Source organism: Spinacia oleracea, chromosome 2 (genome assembly GCF_020520425.1).
Source record: "Spinacia oleracea cultivar Varoflay chromosome 2, BTI_SOV_V1, whole genome shotgun sequence".
NCBI classification, from domain to species: domain Eukaryota; kingdom Viridiplantae; phylum Streptophyta; class Magnoliopsida; order Caryophyllales; family Amaranthaceae; genus Spinacia; species Spinacia oleracea.
Window position 1 is genome coordinate 61,361,137 of NC_079488.1, and position 14,830 is coordinate 61,375,966.

General features: G+C 36.2%; 3 protein-coding genes across 4 annotated transcripts; all 3 read right to left on the reverse strand.

Annotated features, from left to right (window-relative positions):
- Positions 1-1,977: 1,977 nt before the first annotated feature.
- On the reverse strand, positions 1,978-5,039 carry LOC110787133 (protein REVEILLE 8-like). 2 transcript variants are annotated; one of them, XM_021991706.2, is made up of 8 exons: positions 4,651-5,039; positions 4,504-4,561; positions 3,636-3,759; positions 3,288-3,443; positions 3,101-3,199; positions 2,911-3,020; positions 2,623-2,682; positions 1,978-2,350 (listed from the first exon to the last, which is right to left on the reverse strand). In XM_021991706.2, exons 1-8 carry the CDS (start codon positions 4,797-4,799, stop codon positions 2,282-2,284), a joined length of 825 nt encoding a protein of 274 aa, XP_021847398.1. In that variant the 5' UTR covers positions 4,800-5,039; the 3' UTR covers positions 1,978-2,281. The 2 variants fall into 2 exon arrangements, with proteins under 2 accessions (XP_021847398.1, XP_021847397.1); XM_021991705.2 differs by having other exon boundaries at positions 1,978-2,353; positions 4,651-5,029.
- Positions 5,040-8,451: 3,412 nt separating this feature from the next.
- Positions 8,452-8,943, reverse strand: LOC130467449 (uncharacterized). Its single transcript, XM_056835958.1, has one exon. It carries the CDS (start codon positions 8,941-8,943, stop codon positions 8,452-8,454), a length of 492 nt encoding a protein of 163 aa, XP_056691936.1.
- A 3,037-nt stretch (positions 8,944-11,980) lies between these two features.
- On the reverse strand, positions 11,981-12,589 carry LOC110787140 (uncharacterized). The gene has a single exon (XM_021991711.1). The coding sequence runs from the start codon at positions 12,587-12,589 to the stop codon at positions 11,981-11,983; it is 609 nt and encodes a 202-aa protein (XP_021847403.1).
- Between the last annotated feature and the right edge of the window lie 2,241 nt (positions 12,590-14,830).

Here is a 14,830-nt window from a genome sequence, read left to right on the forward strand (position 1 = left end):
CCTTGTGGAGTTTTCTTGTTGTGCTTAATGTTTGGGTTTCTAGGATGTTGTGGAGAATGATCAATCATTCGGGCCCATGGGTAAACCTCGAATGTAGAACACCTCCGTAGTGAGATAGAAAATTGATTTTGAACTTTCCAAAAGCAAGCATGCATGCTAAGTAGAAATTGAATAAACATAACCAAAGTTGTCAAAAACGTTGACATTTTTGGTGCTCGTTCTCGAAGTTCGAGAGTTGCCCATTCAAACTATTCCCATGATATATACTCGGAGGACTGCTGGCGCTTGAGCTGATTGTGCTTTTTGTACTGTTTGCTCCGAATGCGTAGCAATTTGAAAACTCCCCAAATTCTTGAGGGTTTTCGAATTGCTTTTTTTGTTTATTTTGGAAAGTTTTTGGATGTGGAATTTTAGGGACTTGACAAGTCGTTTTGCTGACATACTAAAACACCAAATTCACCTTAGGATATCAAAAATGATATGTGCATCAAGAGGCTTGATTTTCGTAATCCAACCCCAAGGGGAGCCATTTGGAGTTCATGATTAGTGACTCCTTGATTTGTACATTTGAAATCTTAGAAAAATCGTAAGTCCCTACGGCTTTGAACGTTGCATTTCGAAAGAGTCGTCAACAAACAATTTATAGTTTGCATGGAAAGATTATATGACTTAGATAAGGCAGTAGGACATAAAACTCGATAGAGATCCAAGTTCGGGAAAGAAACACTTATTCGGATCAACAAGGGTGTATGTAAATTCTTACAAGAATCATTTTCGTGCAATCATCTATCCTAGCATGAATCCAACTAGGAGGGTTGAGCATGTTTGAAGTTAGAAAATTAAATCTAAAATTTTGTGACCACTTGAATTAGTCGAAATTAATGGAAGTCTAGTCAGGTTGTCCAAAAATTATCTTATTAATCGCGATTGAATTTTGTAGGTCATGTATTTAGCATGGAAAAGTGGTGATCCAAGTAAGCATAAAAAGCCATCACAATGGCAAGTAAAAGACAGAAATAAAATTATACAACACCTAGAGGGACTAGGTTAGTTGAATAAATAGAAACTGCAAGAATTGAAATGAAAACGAATAAATAAGCAAGTAAACATAAATAATCAAATAGAAAGGTTTAAAAAGATGTACTTTAAAGACTTGAAATTTAAAGAGTAGGGATGTTCAAGTGTGGCATCTTTCTCTTGAATGCTTCAAAATGTGCATTAATCTAACTTTGAAGTGAGGTTGCTCACTTGAAGTGTCATCGATTTTGAGTTTGTAATTGAAAATTGAAGTAGGAAATTGATGTGAGTATTGAATTTAGGACTTGAAGTTCCAAAGATTGGGAGACTGAGTATTCAAAGAGAAAATATTTGAATTGTAAAAATTCCCACTTTTCATGCTCCTAAATCCTAATCATAGAAAAATCTAGTTTAAAGAGATGATGCTCTCATTTAAACATCATCATTGAATATTGAGCTTGAAAATTAAATCACGAAGCTTGAAGTTTATGATGTTCTAGTTTGAAGATGAGTTTGCACATCTTCAAACATCCTTGAGCGTTGAAAACTTGGAATTTGAAATCGAAATTTTATGATAATTGTTGTAAAAGTGAATTTGAAGAGTGAAATCCCTTAAAATAATCATATGTTTTGAAGATGATTTTGAAAAACTGAAGCTTTGAAATTGTAAAAAGAGTTTGGTTGATCATTCGAAAGAAAACATTCAACTTTGGTGCTTGTAAACCCCTAGAATTTTGAGCCGGAAAATTTTGTGTTTATTTTATTTTAATTAATTATTTTCTATTAAAAACCTAATAATTTCCTATTTAAATATTACAACATGTATAAATTTATACTCCATAATAACTTATAGCAATTGAATGTAAAATTATTTTAGATTATAAGTATAATTATTTTCAGTAATTATTTTTAATACGAAGTAAAAACAAAAATAAAAGTAATAACAAATACACAAGCAGCTTGATTGTTGAACTAAATAAAATAATTATATTAGGATTTCCAAAAATTGAATATATGATTGATCCTAAATTTGTAAGCATGAAAATGCAACCCTCCTAGTCCTCGAAAGGCCCCTCCCATCCATAAAAGGGGAAGACAAAAATGATAGCAAAAAACAGGATGTATTGCTTTACATATATATAAGCTTTAAGAAAAGAATATACATAGGCTAACAGGATAAGCATTGGGCAGAACCAGCTGAATTCCAGATTTCTTTCGCCATCAATGTAATGGTATTTGAGAGAAATCCTTTCCACCTTAACAGTTAACAAGACACATCAGTTGGCTCAAGTGTTACACTTTTTGTGGTGACATCATAGGAGGACAGGACATTCTTCTGCAACCAACAATTCAACCAGTTAATATCAATCAATATCGTATCAGGTATCTTCTTGAGGGAATTCACTGAGTTAACAAAATCCTATATCAATACCAACTAAGAATGATCACATTGTTAATTTGTTATAGACATTGACCTCAGATATTCATTACTAATTTCAACACAAAATTTATTTATTTAAAGGTTAAGGTGGTGTACAATACAAAATCAACTTCTGCCGATGTGAAAATGGGACCTCTTGGCATGTCGTCAAAACAAGTACCTACCATTGGCTCAAAATCAGGGCTAGCCAGGTTCATCGTCAGATTTCGCATCAGCAACAACACCTGTACACATGGTGGACAATTCATTATACATACAACTATACAAGAAAGGGAAAACAAGGAGATGCAGATGCATGTACAATTGTACATGGTAATACAATTGAAGTAAGTAGAATATTAAGCATAAATAAAACCAAGTCAAATCCATTTTGAGTGATAGTATTAGTAAGCCTATTTCTGGCATTACAAATGTTAACTACTTGACAACAGAGTTGATTGGATACAACTTACTGTTTCAAAGTTGATTGGATCCATCTCTTTCAGTTTTCCCACATGACCTTTGGTTTCTGGGTCGAACACACTTCCTATGAAGCTATAAACCTCTGCGAAGTCTGGTAAACCTGCAATAGCATTTAACATCAAAATTCTTAATGATGTTATTCACAGAAAACATGCAGACCATCAAGTAGAGGGCCTTTACCTTGATTTGGTAACTCAGAAGCTGGTACAGATCTGCTTGAGCTCCCAATTCCGCTTACAGAGCTAACAATAATTCCAGGAAACCTCTTTCTTCCAGCATCTAAAGAATGAAAGATCACAGTGAGGATGGACTATGGAGTGTGTTTTTCCATGTGAGAAGAAACAATAAAAAACATTAGAGTATGTACCTTCAGAAATATTAAGGTTATTTTCGTCTTGGGATGTCATCATTCCACTTGTTGCAGGGTTTGTGACAATGGAACCATCACTCCATGCAGGATAACCCGGTGCAATACCATTGAAAGAAGCAGAATAACCCATAGCTGCTTGTGGATGCATTGGCACTGTCAATTGTCCAAAATACTGCTAAATTACTAATTAAGTATACAAATGTTATACATACCAATCTGATAAACAATAATATTCTCCTCCTAGGTTTAGGATATATTTTGTATATTCTCTATCACAATCACAATCATATGTCATATGTCATATCACAAATTATCAATTAATCATTTTCTGCCACTTCAACAAACCGTTTTTCTGAGCTTTTTGTGGGTAAGGATGAGCTGCCTTCCGCTTAGGGCGAGGTGGTGGCACATGAGCTGTTGTACCATTCTTTTGAACTTTCAAAAAATATTTTTGAGCATGGCTTCGAATCTGCAGAAGGTGAGTTATAAGGTATGCTTTTATACAAAAGTCCATGTTTGATATTACAAAAATCTGACGACAGTAAATCTTTAGAATTCAAAGTGGACCTGATATACGGACATCAAAGGTAAGTCAGCAGAGTGATTCATATTGAAAAATATTGCAATTTGTTCCACAGTAAGTTTGTACTTTGTAGTAATATTTTTGAAAGGAGCATTATAGAATATAGACATGTTGAATTATAAGTCTTTATCTGGTATGGGCTATGCAATTCAAAATGAAGTCAAATGAGAATGCGAATTTGAAATGGCAAAGAGGCTTCTAATCAGGTGATGAATCCCTTAGTTGATCCCCTTTTGAAGAGGTAGGTATCTCCAAAGTCCAAAGAAATAGACAACATTTCAAGGGGTGGAAGATATCCTCAAATACAATGAAGAGAGGTATAAGAACTTCACTTGAAGAAATTACAAGCACACAAGTGACAAGGCATCACAAGAAAGAGGCTTCTTCAGCCTAAAATATGCAAAGAAATAACCACATTCAAGTTGGAACTTTAGAATTCAGGCAGTCTTCTGTTCTAGTAAACAAGGGAAAAGCAAGTCGATCAATCATCAATGTTAAACTTGGAATCACAATCTTGACTATCTTAAAATCTTATCATTTTCAATTCTAATTTTCTTAATATGGCATTTCTAATATTGAATCAAAAGACACAATAAAAATAAAAATAAAAATAAAAGTAACAAGACAAACCTGAATGACAGTTTTAGAACCGACAAAATCTTCAATTTTCTTCCAATCACGATCAAACCTAAAACAATCAGAATTGGTTTCTGAATTTCTAATTCTAACAATAATATAAAAAATGGAAAATAAAAAAGCAAAAAGCAAAAAGCATACAGTTGAAGAGCTTCAAGGAACTTATCGTGCTCTTCTTCAGTCCAACTTTCACGAGACTTAGTAATAGTATATGGCTTCCTCACCTTCTTCCCTGAACACGATGATCCTTCACCTGCCGCTACCGAAGATGACTGCTCAACCGCGCTCATTGAATTGCCTTTTATATATGTTTTTAACTACACTAACACCACTCTTCTTCTTACTTCTTTCTTTCTTCTTTCTTCTTCTTCTTTCTTCTTTTGTGGTAGACTAGCACTAGTTTACTTCTTACTGGTCGTGTAATGGTTATAAACAATAAGTGGTCACTGGTCAGAAGACACAGGACAGAGGCTTCAGCTCATCTGCTTTGTGGCTTTATGCCTGTCTGTGTTTATGCGTTACCCCCACTTGTAAAGTCGAGTCCCCACCAAATTTTGAAAATTAGTATGCGAGTGTTTGGGTGTAGAGATCCGAGGTGGGGTACTATCTTTCACTCTCCTCACATTTTTGGGGGTTATCCGTTCTCCATAAATATTATTAATAAATGTTTAAATGAATTTTGAGGTTTCAGTGATTGTCAACCATTCAACTTCAGAGTTAGGACTCGACAAACATTTGTGTTGTTGTGTATTCTCTTCCATCTTTGTCTACTACTCTAACAAAATGTGTTATACGTGGACACGTGTCTTTTGTTCCTTCTAACATAGACCTCGCTTTTACAATAGCTTGGCTGCCTGCTACCACTTGTCCTCTTCTTCTCCAAGGTCGGAGAGGCCCATCTCACAGATGTATTTCCAAACACATATCTGAGGGTTATGCTGTAATTTCACCATTATTATGAATTTTTGAGTATCATATTTAACAAATGAACACCATTTTTGAACTTTCAATTACCATTTTTTATCTTATGAGTACATGAGTACCATTTTTAAACTTATTAATACCATATTTGAACTTATTTTGGTCTGATATGTTCTTGTAAAATCATATCTGAAATGGGAAATTACTTCATCTTCTTCTCCTGTCTTCCTTGGATAAGCATTTCTTTCAACATGAAACGCACATACTCTCTCCGTCCTTAAGAGATTGTCCCAATTTTCTTTCTTTGTCCGTCTCTGAGTTTGCTTCATACATTTACAATATATGGTCCTCACATGTTTCCTCTCTCGTTCTATTATTTAAATTAGCAAAATGATAAAACTACCAATTCACTTGCTTTTCTTTTATCTTGAAGTATTTCTTAATAAAGTAAAAAAATGTTATTTGGGGAAATCTTTAACAGTTGATTATACCAAAAAGTGTCCTACAATCCGACGTAAATCAAAGTTGTTTATTTGGTCTGACTTTAATCACGAAGGTCCGCATCACGAAAAGGGACAAAAACGTCGTTTCACATCTTTATTAATCATCAAACGACCTTCATAAACATTTTCAAAACATTTTTGGGCTTGATCCGTACCTAAAACCCTAAACTCGACTTATTATTATTAACCCTAATTTTAACTCGTTGTTATTAATTTTCGACGAATCATAGAATTATTCTCAAGATCAATTCCATCGGCATGCGTTGGATTCCAGCGCATCTCACTAAAACCAGTCGCTCGCGCTTGACCCAACAGTCGTCCACGTTGCGTCTTGACAACTGGTTCATTTTAACCTAATTCTACTATTTTCCTATAAATACAGTAGAATTAAACCTCATTTGGCACGGTTTATAATCACGAACTAAACTCACATTTTTCAACTCATTTCTCTAAAAAAAAAAATCATTTTTCTTATTACATGCTAAACATTGCATTAACCATTTCATCAAACTTTCATCAAATTTAATCACAATTCGCCCCTTACGTGATTGCGCCCTACTGAAGGCTCGTAATTCCCAAGACCAAAAAAATATCTGAGGACTTAATCAAATTCTTTTCATTTTATTATTACTAGTCTTATATGCACGCGATGCGTACGGAATTATTAAAAACTTAAAATTGTATTGTTACAATTAATATATCACAAAAATATTAAGCACTACAAAATCATTCACAAAGTTCATATAACAAGTCATACAATCCGTAAGTCAATTCCCTTACACGACGAAAAACCAAATCTTAATACCAAAGTAAAGTAATTAAACATATAAAATAGTGTGTTTCACTTTTTTCTCTTGCTCGCAATGTACTTGCTTAACAACAAGAACTCCTCCGCCCAATCGATGTGCAACACATAACTAACATTATAAGAATGTTATGGATTAAAATCACCAATTGGTGAAGGTAGCACCCATGAAAAAACTTTGTTTCCGAAAGCAGAGAATACTTTTTCTATGACCTAATTGTCTATTAGACTACATGAACATATTTTTTTTTTCCAGAAGTAATACAACATGACCTAATTAATTCAGAAGTTTATGTAGTCAGAGTATTAGATTGAAACCGGATGAAGTAATGGTTTTATTTCAGTAGCTAAGTAGCCTAAAATATGTTATACAAGATCATGTAATATTGTTACTCTCAAATAACCAAAATTTTCAAATATGGTAAGTCGAAACAATAACCTATAAAATAAAATAAAATATTAATTTAGATAATCAAAATTTTATGTTTCTCAACATAGTACGTTAAATAATATTCAACTAGTGTGTAGCCCGGACAATGCCCCGATTGTTACTTTGAATAATTAAAATTCGAATTTTTTTTTTCAACTCAATATTTGACCAAGATACATGTAGACCATAAAAGTGAATATATTCATTAAGTTCATCAACTACGGCCCTGTTAAGCAAAATTAGCGGTAGCGGGTAGCGGTTAGCGGTTGAGTAGCGGGTAGCGGTTAAAATAGCGAGTAACGGTGAATAGTAGCGGGTAACAGTTAGCTGTCAAGGTAGCGGTAACTAATATGAGTGTTCGGTAAAAGTAGCGGTTGATATTATAAAAATAAAAATAAAAGCAAGAATATTATTTAAAACTTTATTATAAATTTGTCAAACGCTACCCGCTACCTTAAACGCTACTAATTTTAACGTTTGACAAAAGCTACCCAACCGCTACCTCAACCGCTAACCGCTACCTCAACCTCTAACCGCTACCTCAACCGCTAATCGCTACCAATTATCGCTACTTTACCAAACACTTACAAATTTACAAGTAGCGTCTTGACTAGGTCAAAACGCTACCCGCTACCTCAAACGCTACCGCCGAACACGCCCTACACATGTCTTACCTTCACCATGCAAAATAATTTTCCTAATGTTTTAATGGTTTATATCACGGTTTTCCTAATATTATAACGGTTATTTTTATTCTAATATAGTCTATACGAAATAAAAAGTAACATAAAACTTTAGTTGTTTTAGACTTCATGTTAACATGTATTATAAATTAACGTGCATGGATAAATAACAATTAGTGGTTGGTTAAGATGGTAATGAGAGTTATACTTCAAACTTGAGGTCTTGTGTTCGAACCTTATTGTATTAATTTTTTATTGTCAATAACATCACATAACTTTGGTGAGTGGATGATGTGGCGTAAGCAGGAGAGTTCTATGTGACACATAAACATTTTTCGCAACGTCTTTTAATATATTAGTATAGATTTTTCACTTGGCGATTACATTTACTTTCAAATTAAAATGGAAGGAGCATTTTTTTTTTTTGGCAATTAAAAGATTTTATTACCAAAAGGAGAGAAAGGCAATAGCCCAATACAGGCACATACCACTAAGCCACTCAAGCCTCCAGAGCAGAAACAATCAGCTCATCTAAACACTAAGTTCTAGCAAATAAGAACAAAGCTCATCAGTTAGCCTACTAGCTACCCTTAACTGGATTTATCTAAACAGTTCAGTGGGACTTTTACAATGCTTGTTATACACTTGATTATTCCTATTTAACCATAGAGAATACACACTCTCATCAAAGAACATTCTTAACAACTTGTGTCTATTACCTCCTCTCTTGCAACTTTTAAGAACCCACCTCAGTTCATCAGTAAATCCAACATGCCTTCTTGCAAACTGCAGAAGTTTCAGAACCTTCTGCCAAACTTGAGCTGAAAACTGACAGTCAAAAAACATATGCTCCAAAGATTCAGAACCAACTTGGCACATAGGACACAAACTGGAGGATACTATATTCCACTGCAGCAGCCTATCCAGGGTAGGAAGTCTTTTCCAGATATTAACCCATAAAATAAACAGACTTTTTGGTGTAGCCTGATTGTGACAGGTTAATCTCCTCCAAGGAACTTTGGCATGAGTGCCACTAAGCTTCTGGTACATTAGTTTAATAGAAACTTCCCATGCTTCATCACTACAGACCATCCTCCCACTTGCTCAATCAAATCAATTCCTTCCAGAATCTTCTTTAAAGACCAAGACATGGTGGCAGGCAATGCAATCCCACCAAAGGCTTGTTTTTCACATAGTAGCTGTTTACCCACCTTGCCCACAGCTTATCTTTCTCGTGAGCAATAGCCCACGACAGCTTGCAGATAGCTGCTTTGTTCCAAAGCACCATATCTTTAATGTTCCAACCTCTTGCTGATCTAGGCAAACAAATGGTATTCCAGGCAACCAAAGCCTTTTTTGAGGCAGCAGTGTCACCTGTCCAGAGAAATAGCCTGCAGTACCTTTGGATTTCCTTTATAGCTTTTTTTGGAACAACAAAAATCTGGCACCAGAAAGATTGTAGACTCAACAGGACAGTTCTCACCAACTGTAACCTGCCTGCATTGGACAAATACCTATTTGTCCAACATTTTGCTCGAGCAAGAACTCTATCAATTAGTGGTTTACACTGAATATAGGACAACTTTTTAATGGACAGGGGAACACCCAAGTATCTGAAGGGAAAGTCACCGGTAGGCATGTTCAATGTGTGCAAAATCTCCTGCTGGATAGCCACTGAAACTCCACCAATATATATGTTACTCTTATCCAAATTAGCTTCCAAACCAGAAGCTTTAGAAAAGAGCAAGAACTTTTGGAACATCATAGAAGCAGAAATAAGGTCTGCTCTGGCAAACAAAAGCAGATCATCTGCAAACATCAGATGTGTAATGTTCAATCTTTCACATCTAGGGTGAAAATTGAAATTTGGATCATTTTTCAATTGCATCAAATTTCTTGATAGGTATTCCATTCCCAGGGCAAACAAGAAAGGGGATAATGGATCCCCTTGTCTTAACCCCTTTTTAGCAGCAAAGGGGGGGCAAGGTTTACCATTGAGCAAGATACTGTAAGTGACAGAAGAAATACAAGCAAGAATCCAGTCAATGAACAATTAAGGAAACCCTAAGCTTCTCATCACATCTACCAGAAAACTCCATTCAATGGAGTCATATGCCTTTTTAAGGTCAACCTTAATCATGCACCTTGGTGAAAGATGCTTCCTGTTGTAACCCTTAACCAACTCAGTAGCTAATAGAATATTATCAGCAATATGCCTCCCAGGGATAAAACCAGCTTTGCACTCACTAACAACTGATCCAACTACCATCTACAGCCTAGAAGTTAGGATTTTAGAAATGATTTTGTAGAGAGTAGTGCAGCAGGCTATAGGCCTAAAATCTTTAACTTTAGTAGGGTTAGAGAGTTTAGGAACCAGGGTAATTGTAGTACAATTCATCCGAGGAAGAAGCTTCTTATGAGCAAAGAAATCTAAGATGGCAGAATAAACATCAGCTTTAATAACTTCCCAGGATTTCTTAAAGAAGACAGCATTTAGACCATCAATGCCAGGAGCTTTACTATCATCAATCCCCTTTAGAGCTTCATCTATTTCTCTTGTTGTCACAGGTCTACAGAGAAGAGCTCTCTCCTGGTAACTTAAAGTGCTACCAGCTCTCATAACAGGAACATCAATCATAGGCAAAGTGGGAGCACAAGACCCCAACAAAGAGCCATAAAACTTCATAATTTCAGCTTGAATATCATCCACTTTTTCAAGCTTATTGTTGTTGTCATCAAACAAAACTGAAATCTTGTTAATTATATGTCTTTCCTTGACTGCAGCAAAGAAAAACTTGTTATTAGCATCACCTGTTCTCAACCATTGTAACCTTGATTTTTGCCTTAATGCAGTTTCCTCAATTCTAAGCCACTTCCTCAGATGAGTAGCACAAGCCTGTTCCTGGCCCAACAGAAAGGTATCACCATGCTGCTGCTGCAGTTGGGTCTGGACACTGCTTAAATGGTATCTTGCTTGCTCAATTTTATCATGGATACCTCTATATTCCTGCTGATGCAAGTTCTTCAACTTCTGTTTTATCATTTTCAATCTACTCCAAACAGAAGCCATAGTAGAGCCACTAGCATGCCTCCAGCACAACTTTACAATAGGTAAGAAATCATGATGATCAGCTAAGTAATTGAAGAATCTAAAAGGTCTACCCCCACCTTTATCATTAGGCAAGCAGTTGATTAGGATAGGACTGTGGTCAGAAATGCCAGAGTTGAGATATTCAGAACACACAGACCCTTTCTCACTCATCCATTCTCCATTCCCAAAACACCTATCAATCCTACTTGAAGTTTTGGTAACATCTCCTCCCTTATGCCAAGAATAATAGTGACCACTACTTTTAAGCTCAACCAGCTGATAAGTATCAACAAATGCAGAAAATCCCTAACCTCAGCTAGAGACACTGGATTTCCATTCACCCTATCTTGCACATCAAGCAAAGCATTGAAATCCCCTGAAATGAGCCAAGGAGAGTTCCCCACACAGACACTTATACCCCCCAACTCACTCCACAAGTGTTTCCTATCATCTATGGTATGCAGACCATAAACAACAGAAAAATAGAACATAAACACTCCATGTAAATCAAACACCTCCAGATGAATAAACTACTCATGACTCTTTACCAGCTTACCAGTCACTAAGCTAGCTTGCCATCCAACCCAAATTCTACCCCTAGGACAGTATAAATAATTTTCCAACCAACACCAGTTTTTACCAAACTTTTTACTAACAACAGGATACTTGCTAGCTTTAACTCTAGTTTCAAGAATGGCTATAATTTTAACTTTATAAGTATGCATCAGATGTTTTACCTCAGTCACCTTAGAGGGGTCATTTAACCCTCTAACATTCCAAGTACAGAGACTCAACATAGTGGATCAGGTGGTAGAATAACATCCAAGTCACCCTCCAGATCATCTACACCTCCATCTTCTTCCAATTCTTCATCAGAAACATCTTCCACCAATGGACAGAAAGTATTACTAGTGACAATTGGGACACTTCTTGTACCCTTGGTGGCCACTCTCCAGCCTGCATCTGCTCCTGAATGAGTCATAGGCATTGCTTGGTTTACTGGTGTTACTGAAGGTGTAACAACAACATTGGTAGTGGTCACCCGGCCCTATTCTGCTGCTTCTTAGGAACCCACACTTTTTTCACCACTGGTGGAACCTTCCTAACAGGAACTGTATCACAGTTGTGTCCTGGCATCTGACATTTCTTACAATATGAAGGCTTCCAGTCATACACCACCTGCTGCTTGAATTCATTCCCATTGACATCTTCAATCCACACATGGTCAGGCAGATTAGCAGTGACATCCATCTCAACTAACAACCTAGCAAAAGATACCCTTTGCTGTCTAGTGGTACAGTCATCTGCACACACAGGCACACCCAGAAGGCTTGCTATCCTACTAAGTGAATCACAACTCCAACAGTTGAGGGGAAGGTTAGACAGTTTCACCCAAAGAGGGATTACCTTCAATACCTCCTCATAGAAATTGAAAGCAGCTGTCCAAGGTTTAATGATCACAGGTTTATTGAAGAAGGTATAGGGTCCTTTGCAAAGAATTTCATCCCTCTCAGCAAGCGAATTAAATTTAATAACAAAGTAGCCATCATCGTGCAGGAAAACATTAGGAACTCCTACCCGACTCCAATTTGCAGCTATGTAACGTTTTACAGAAGCAATTGTAGGAACATCACCCACCACATACATCACCAAAGAAGAAATCCATCATTCAGTCATAGCATCTAATTCAGCTCTCTGCAATTGGGCCAACTTCTTCCCTTCCTTCACAACTGGTGCAACAAATTGTAGAGTAGCACCCTTACCAGTCAGTGGAGAACGCTGGAACAGACTAGACCAAGCTGGTGGAGGAGCCTGCATCTCAAGCCTCCGCTGAGCAGAGGGAGCCCCTTATCTCTGTAATGGTGCTGTGGGTTTAGGCATTCCACCCCCAATCTGCTCAGTGACACCATTGATGATCTCTTGAGGCTCCACAGTAAGATTTACAGTTTGTACTCCGATATCGTTGTGGCTTATAGATGAAGAAACCCCCAAATTTGAACGTAACGGCTCTATTTGAGTCGAGCTAGAACCAGAGATTCCCAGGATACGATTATACCCAAGAATGGTGTTATGAAGTTCCGGTGAAACCATTCCTGCACTAGGATGAACCAATGGTGAAGCAATAAGTTGCTGCAAGGGTTCCTTGGTGGCCAAATCATTCCTCGATTGAAGCTGCGCTGGGAGAGAAACAGGGGTGAAATTTGTGTTTTTTGGGGTAGCAACAGGTTCCACATGAGAGCCACTATCTTTAGGTTGAGTATTGCTCGCTGATTTCTTCTTCCGGCCCATCTATGGAGATGGAGCACGATAGTACGGATACCCTAAACGTGCACCAGTCGAGAGGAGAGGGAACAAGGTATTGGCTGAATTTAATGGAAGGAGCATTGTATTGATGTTTACCCATGTTTATAAATTAGGAATAAATTTTAAACCAAATAAGTTTGGAACCCGACACTAAATGACTAACATTGAATCCAAATTAATAATAATACCAGTAATTAAATAATATAATTTGGACTTTACGTTAATCCTACACATAATCCAATTTGGACTTTAAGTTACTCCACACAGACATCAATTGAAGACAAATATTCATTCATCGCAATCAATCCTAACCCCCCCAATATTTGTTCGTGGCACCTAGGAACTCAGTCAAATACGGAGAATCCAATGCCTCTCTTTCTCTAACCTATTCACTTCTCTCTTCTCATAACTGATCATCAAAAATGGCGTATATCCCTTACCTTTTCTCACCTCGTTTGCTAAATCACATGTGCGTTGTCTCTCTCCAACAACTCATAAGAAGATTTGAACAAAAAAGACGAAAATATTCACCTCTTTGAATCATATCCTCCCCTAGTTTTCCTCTTGAGTTTTCCTCTCAACAGATTCAACTGTATACAGACTACTACTATCTCAATTCGTCATTGAAGCATCGTCGATTGGATTTGGAGACAATGCGCAGATATATTCCTCCCCGTCAATTAACTTGTCTATGGTATTGGGTTCGTGCGTGGTTCAAATTGCCAGATCTGGACCTAATTAAGCAATTTTTTTCGATCTTATGTATCTTGGTGTATACCATTAGTTTTTGTCCATTTTGTTAATTGTGTGGGGGAATTGATTGGGTTTATGATTGACTAAATCACATGATTTTGAGTTCGATGATTTATGGGTTTTTTAGGGTTTGTTCAAATGATGTTTGTGGGTTTTTAATCATTCAACTCACTCATGCATAATTCCCATATTCGTCTTCCCGTTTATACATTAAAAATGTTTGCTAAGTTTTGTAATTGCATTTTCAGATCTTATTAAAATGTCCAATTTAAATATTTTGTCCATATTTTTAGATACTAATGTTTGTCGATTGAATTTCTTATTTTTTAAATTGTTATTTTTTTTTTATAGATATGAGGTTATATTTGATCGGCAAAGTGCGATAAGATTAAGTGGGATGTCAGAGAAATCTTACAATAGATCGTTTAATTCTTTGCAGAATGTTCCTGATGTCAAGTGGGTTTATTTTGCGTTTTTTTTTATCTTTGATTTTTTTTTGATTTAATATTTTGAGGTTTATTTGCCGTTTTTTTTATCTCTATTCTATAAGGGACACTTTGGATGTGAGAGAACTGACAATTCAATTCGGATGGGTTAGGATTATCCCTTTTGGGCATAAAGGATTAAAATGGTAAGTTTTTAAAATTGCCAGAAAGATGTTGTTTATGTGAATCGAAATTTGTTGGGTTTAATGTGGATTTGAGATTCATGAATTGTCTGGATTTGCACATCATATACTTGTGAAATTTCCTCAAAGGGATAATTCTTGTTCGATTGTATTCAGAATGGGTTTATGTTTCCAGTTACTGTAAAACTTGTTCAGAATGGGTT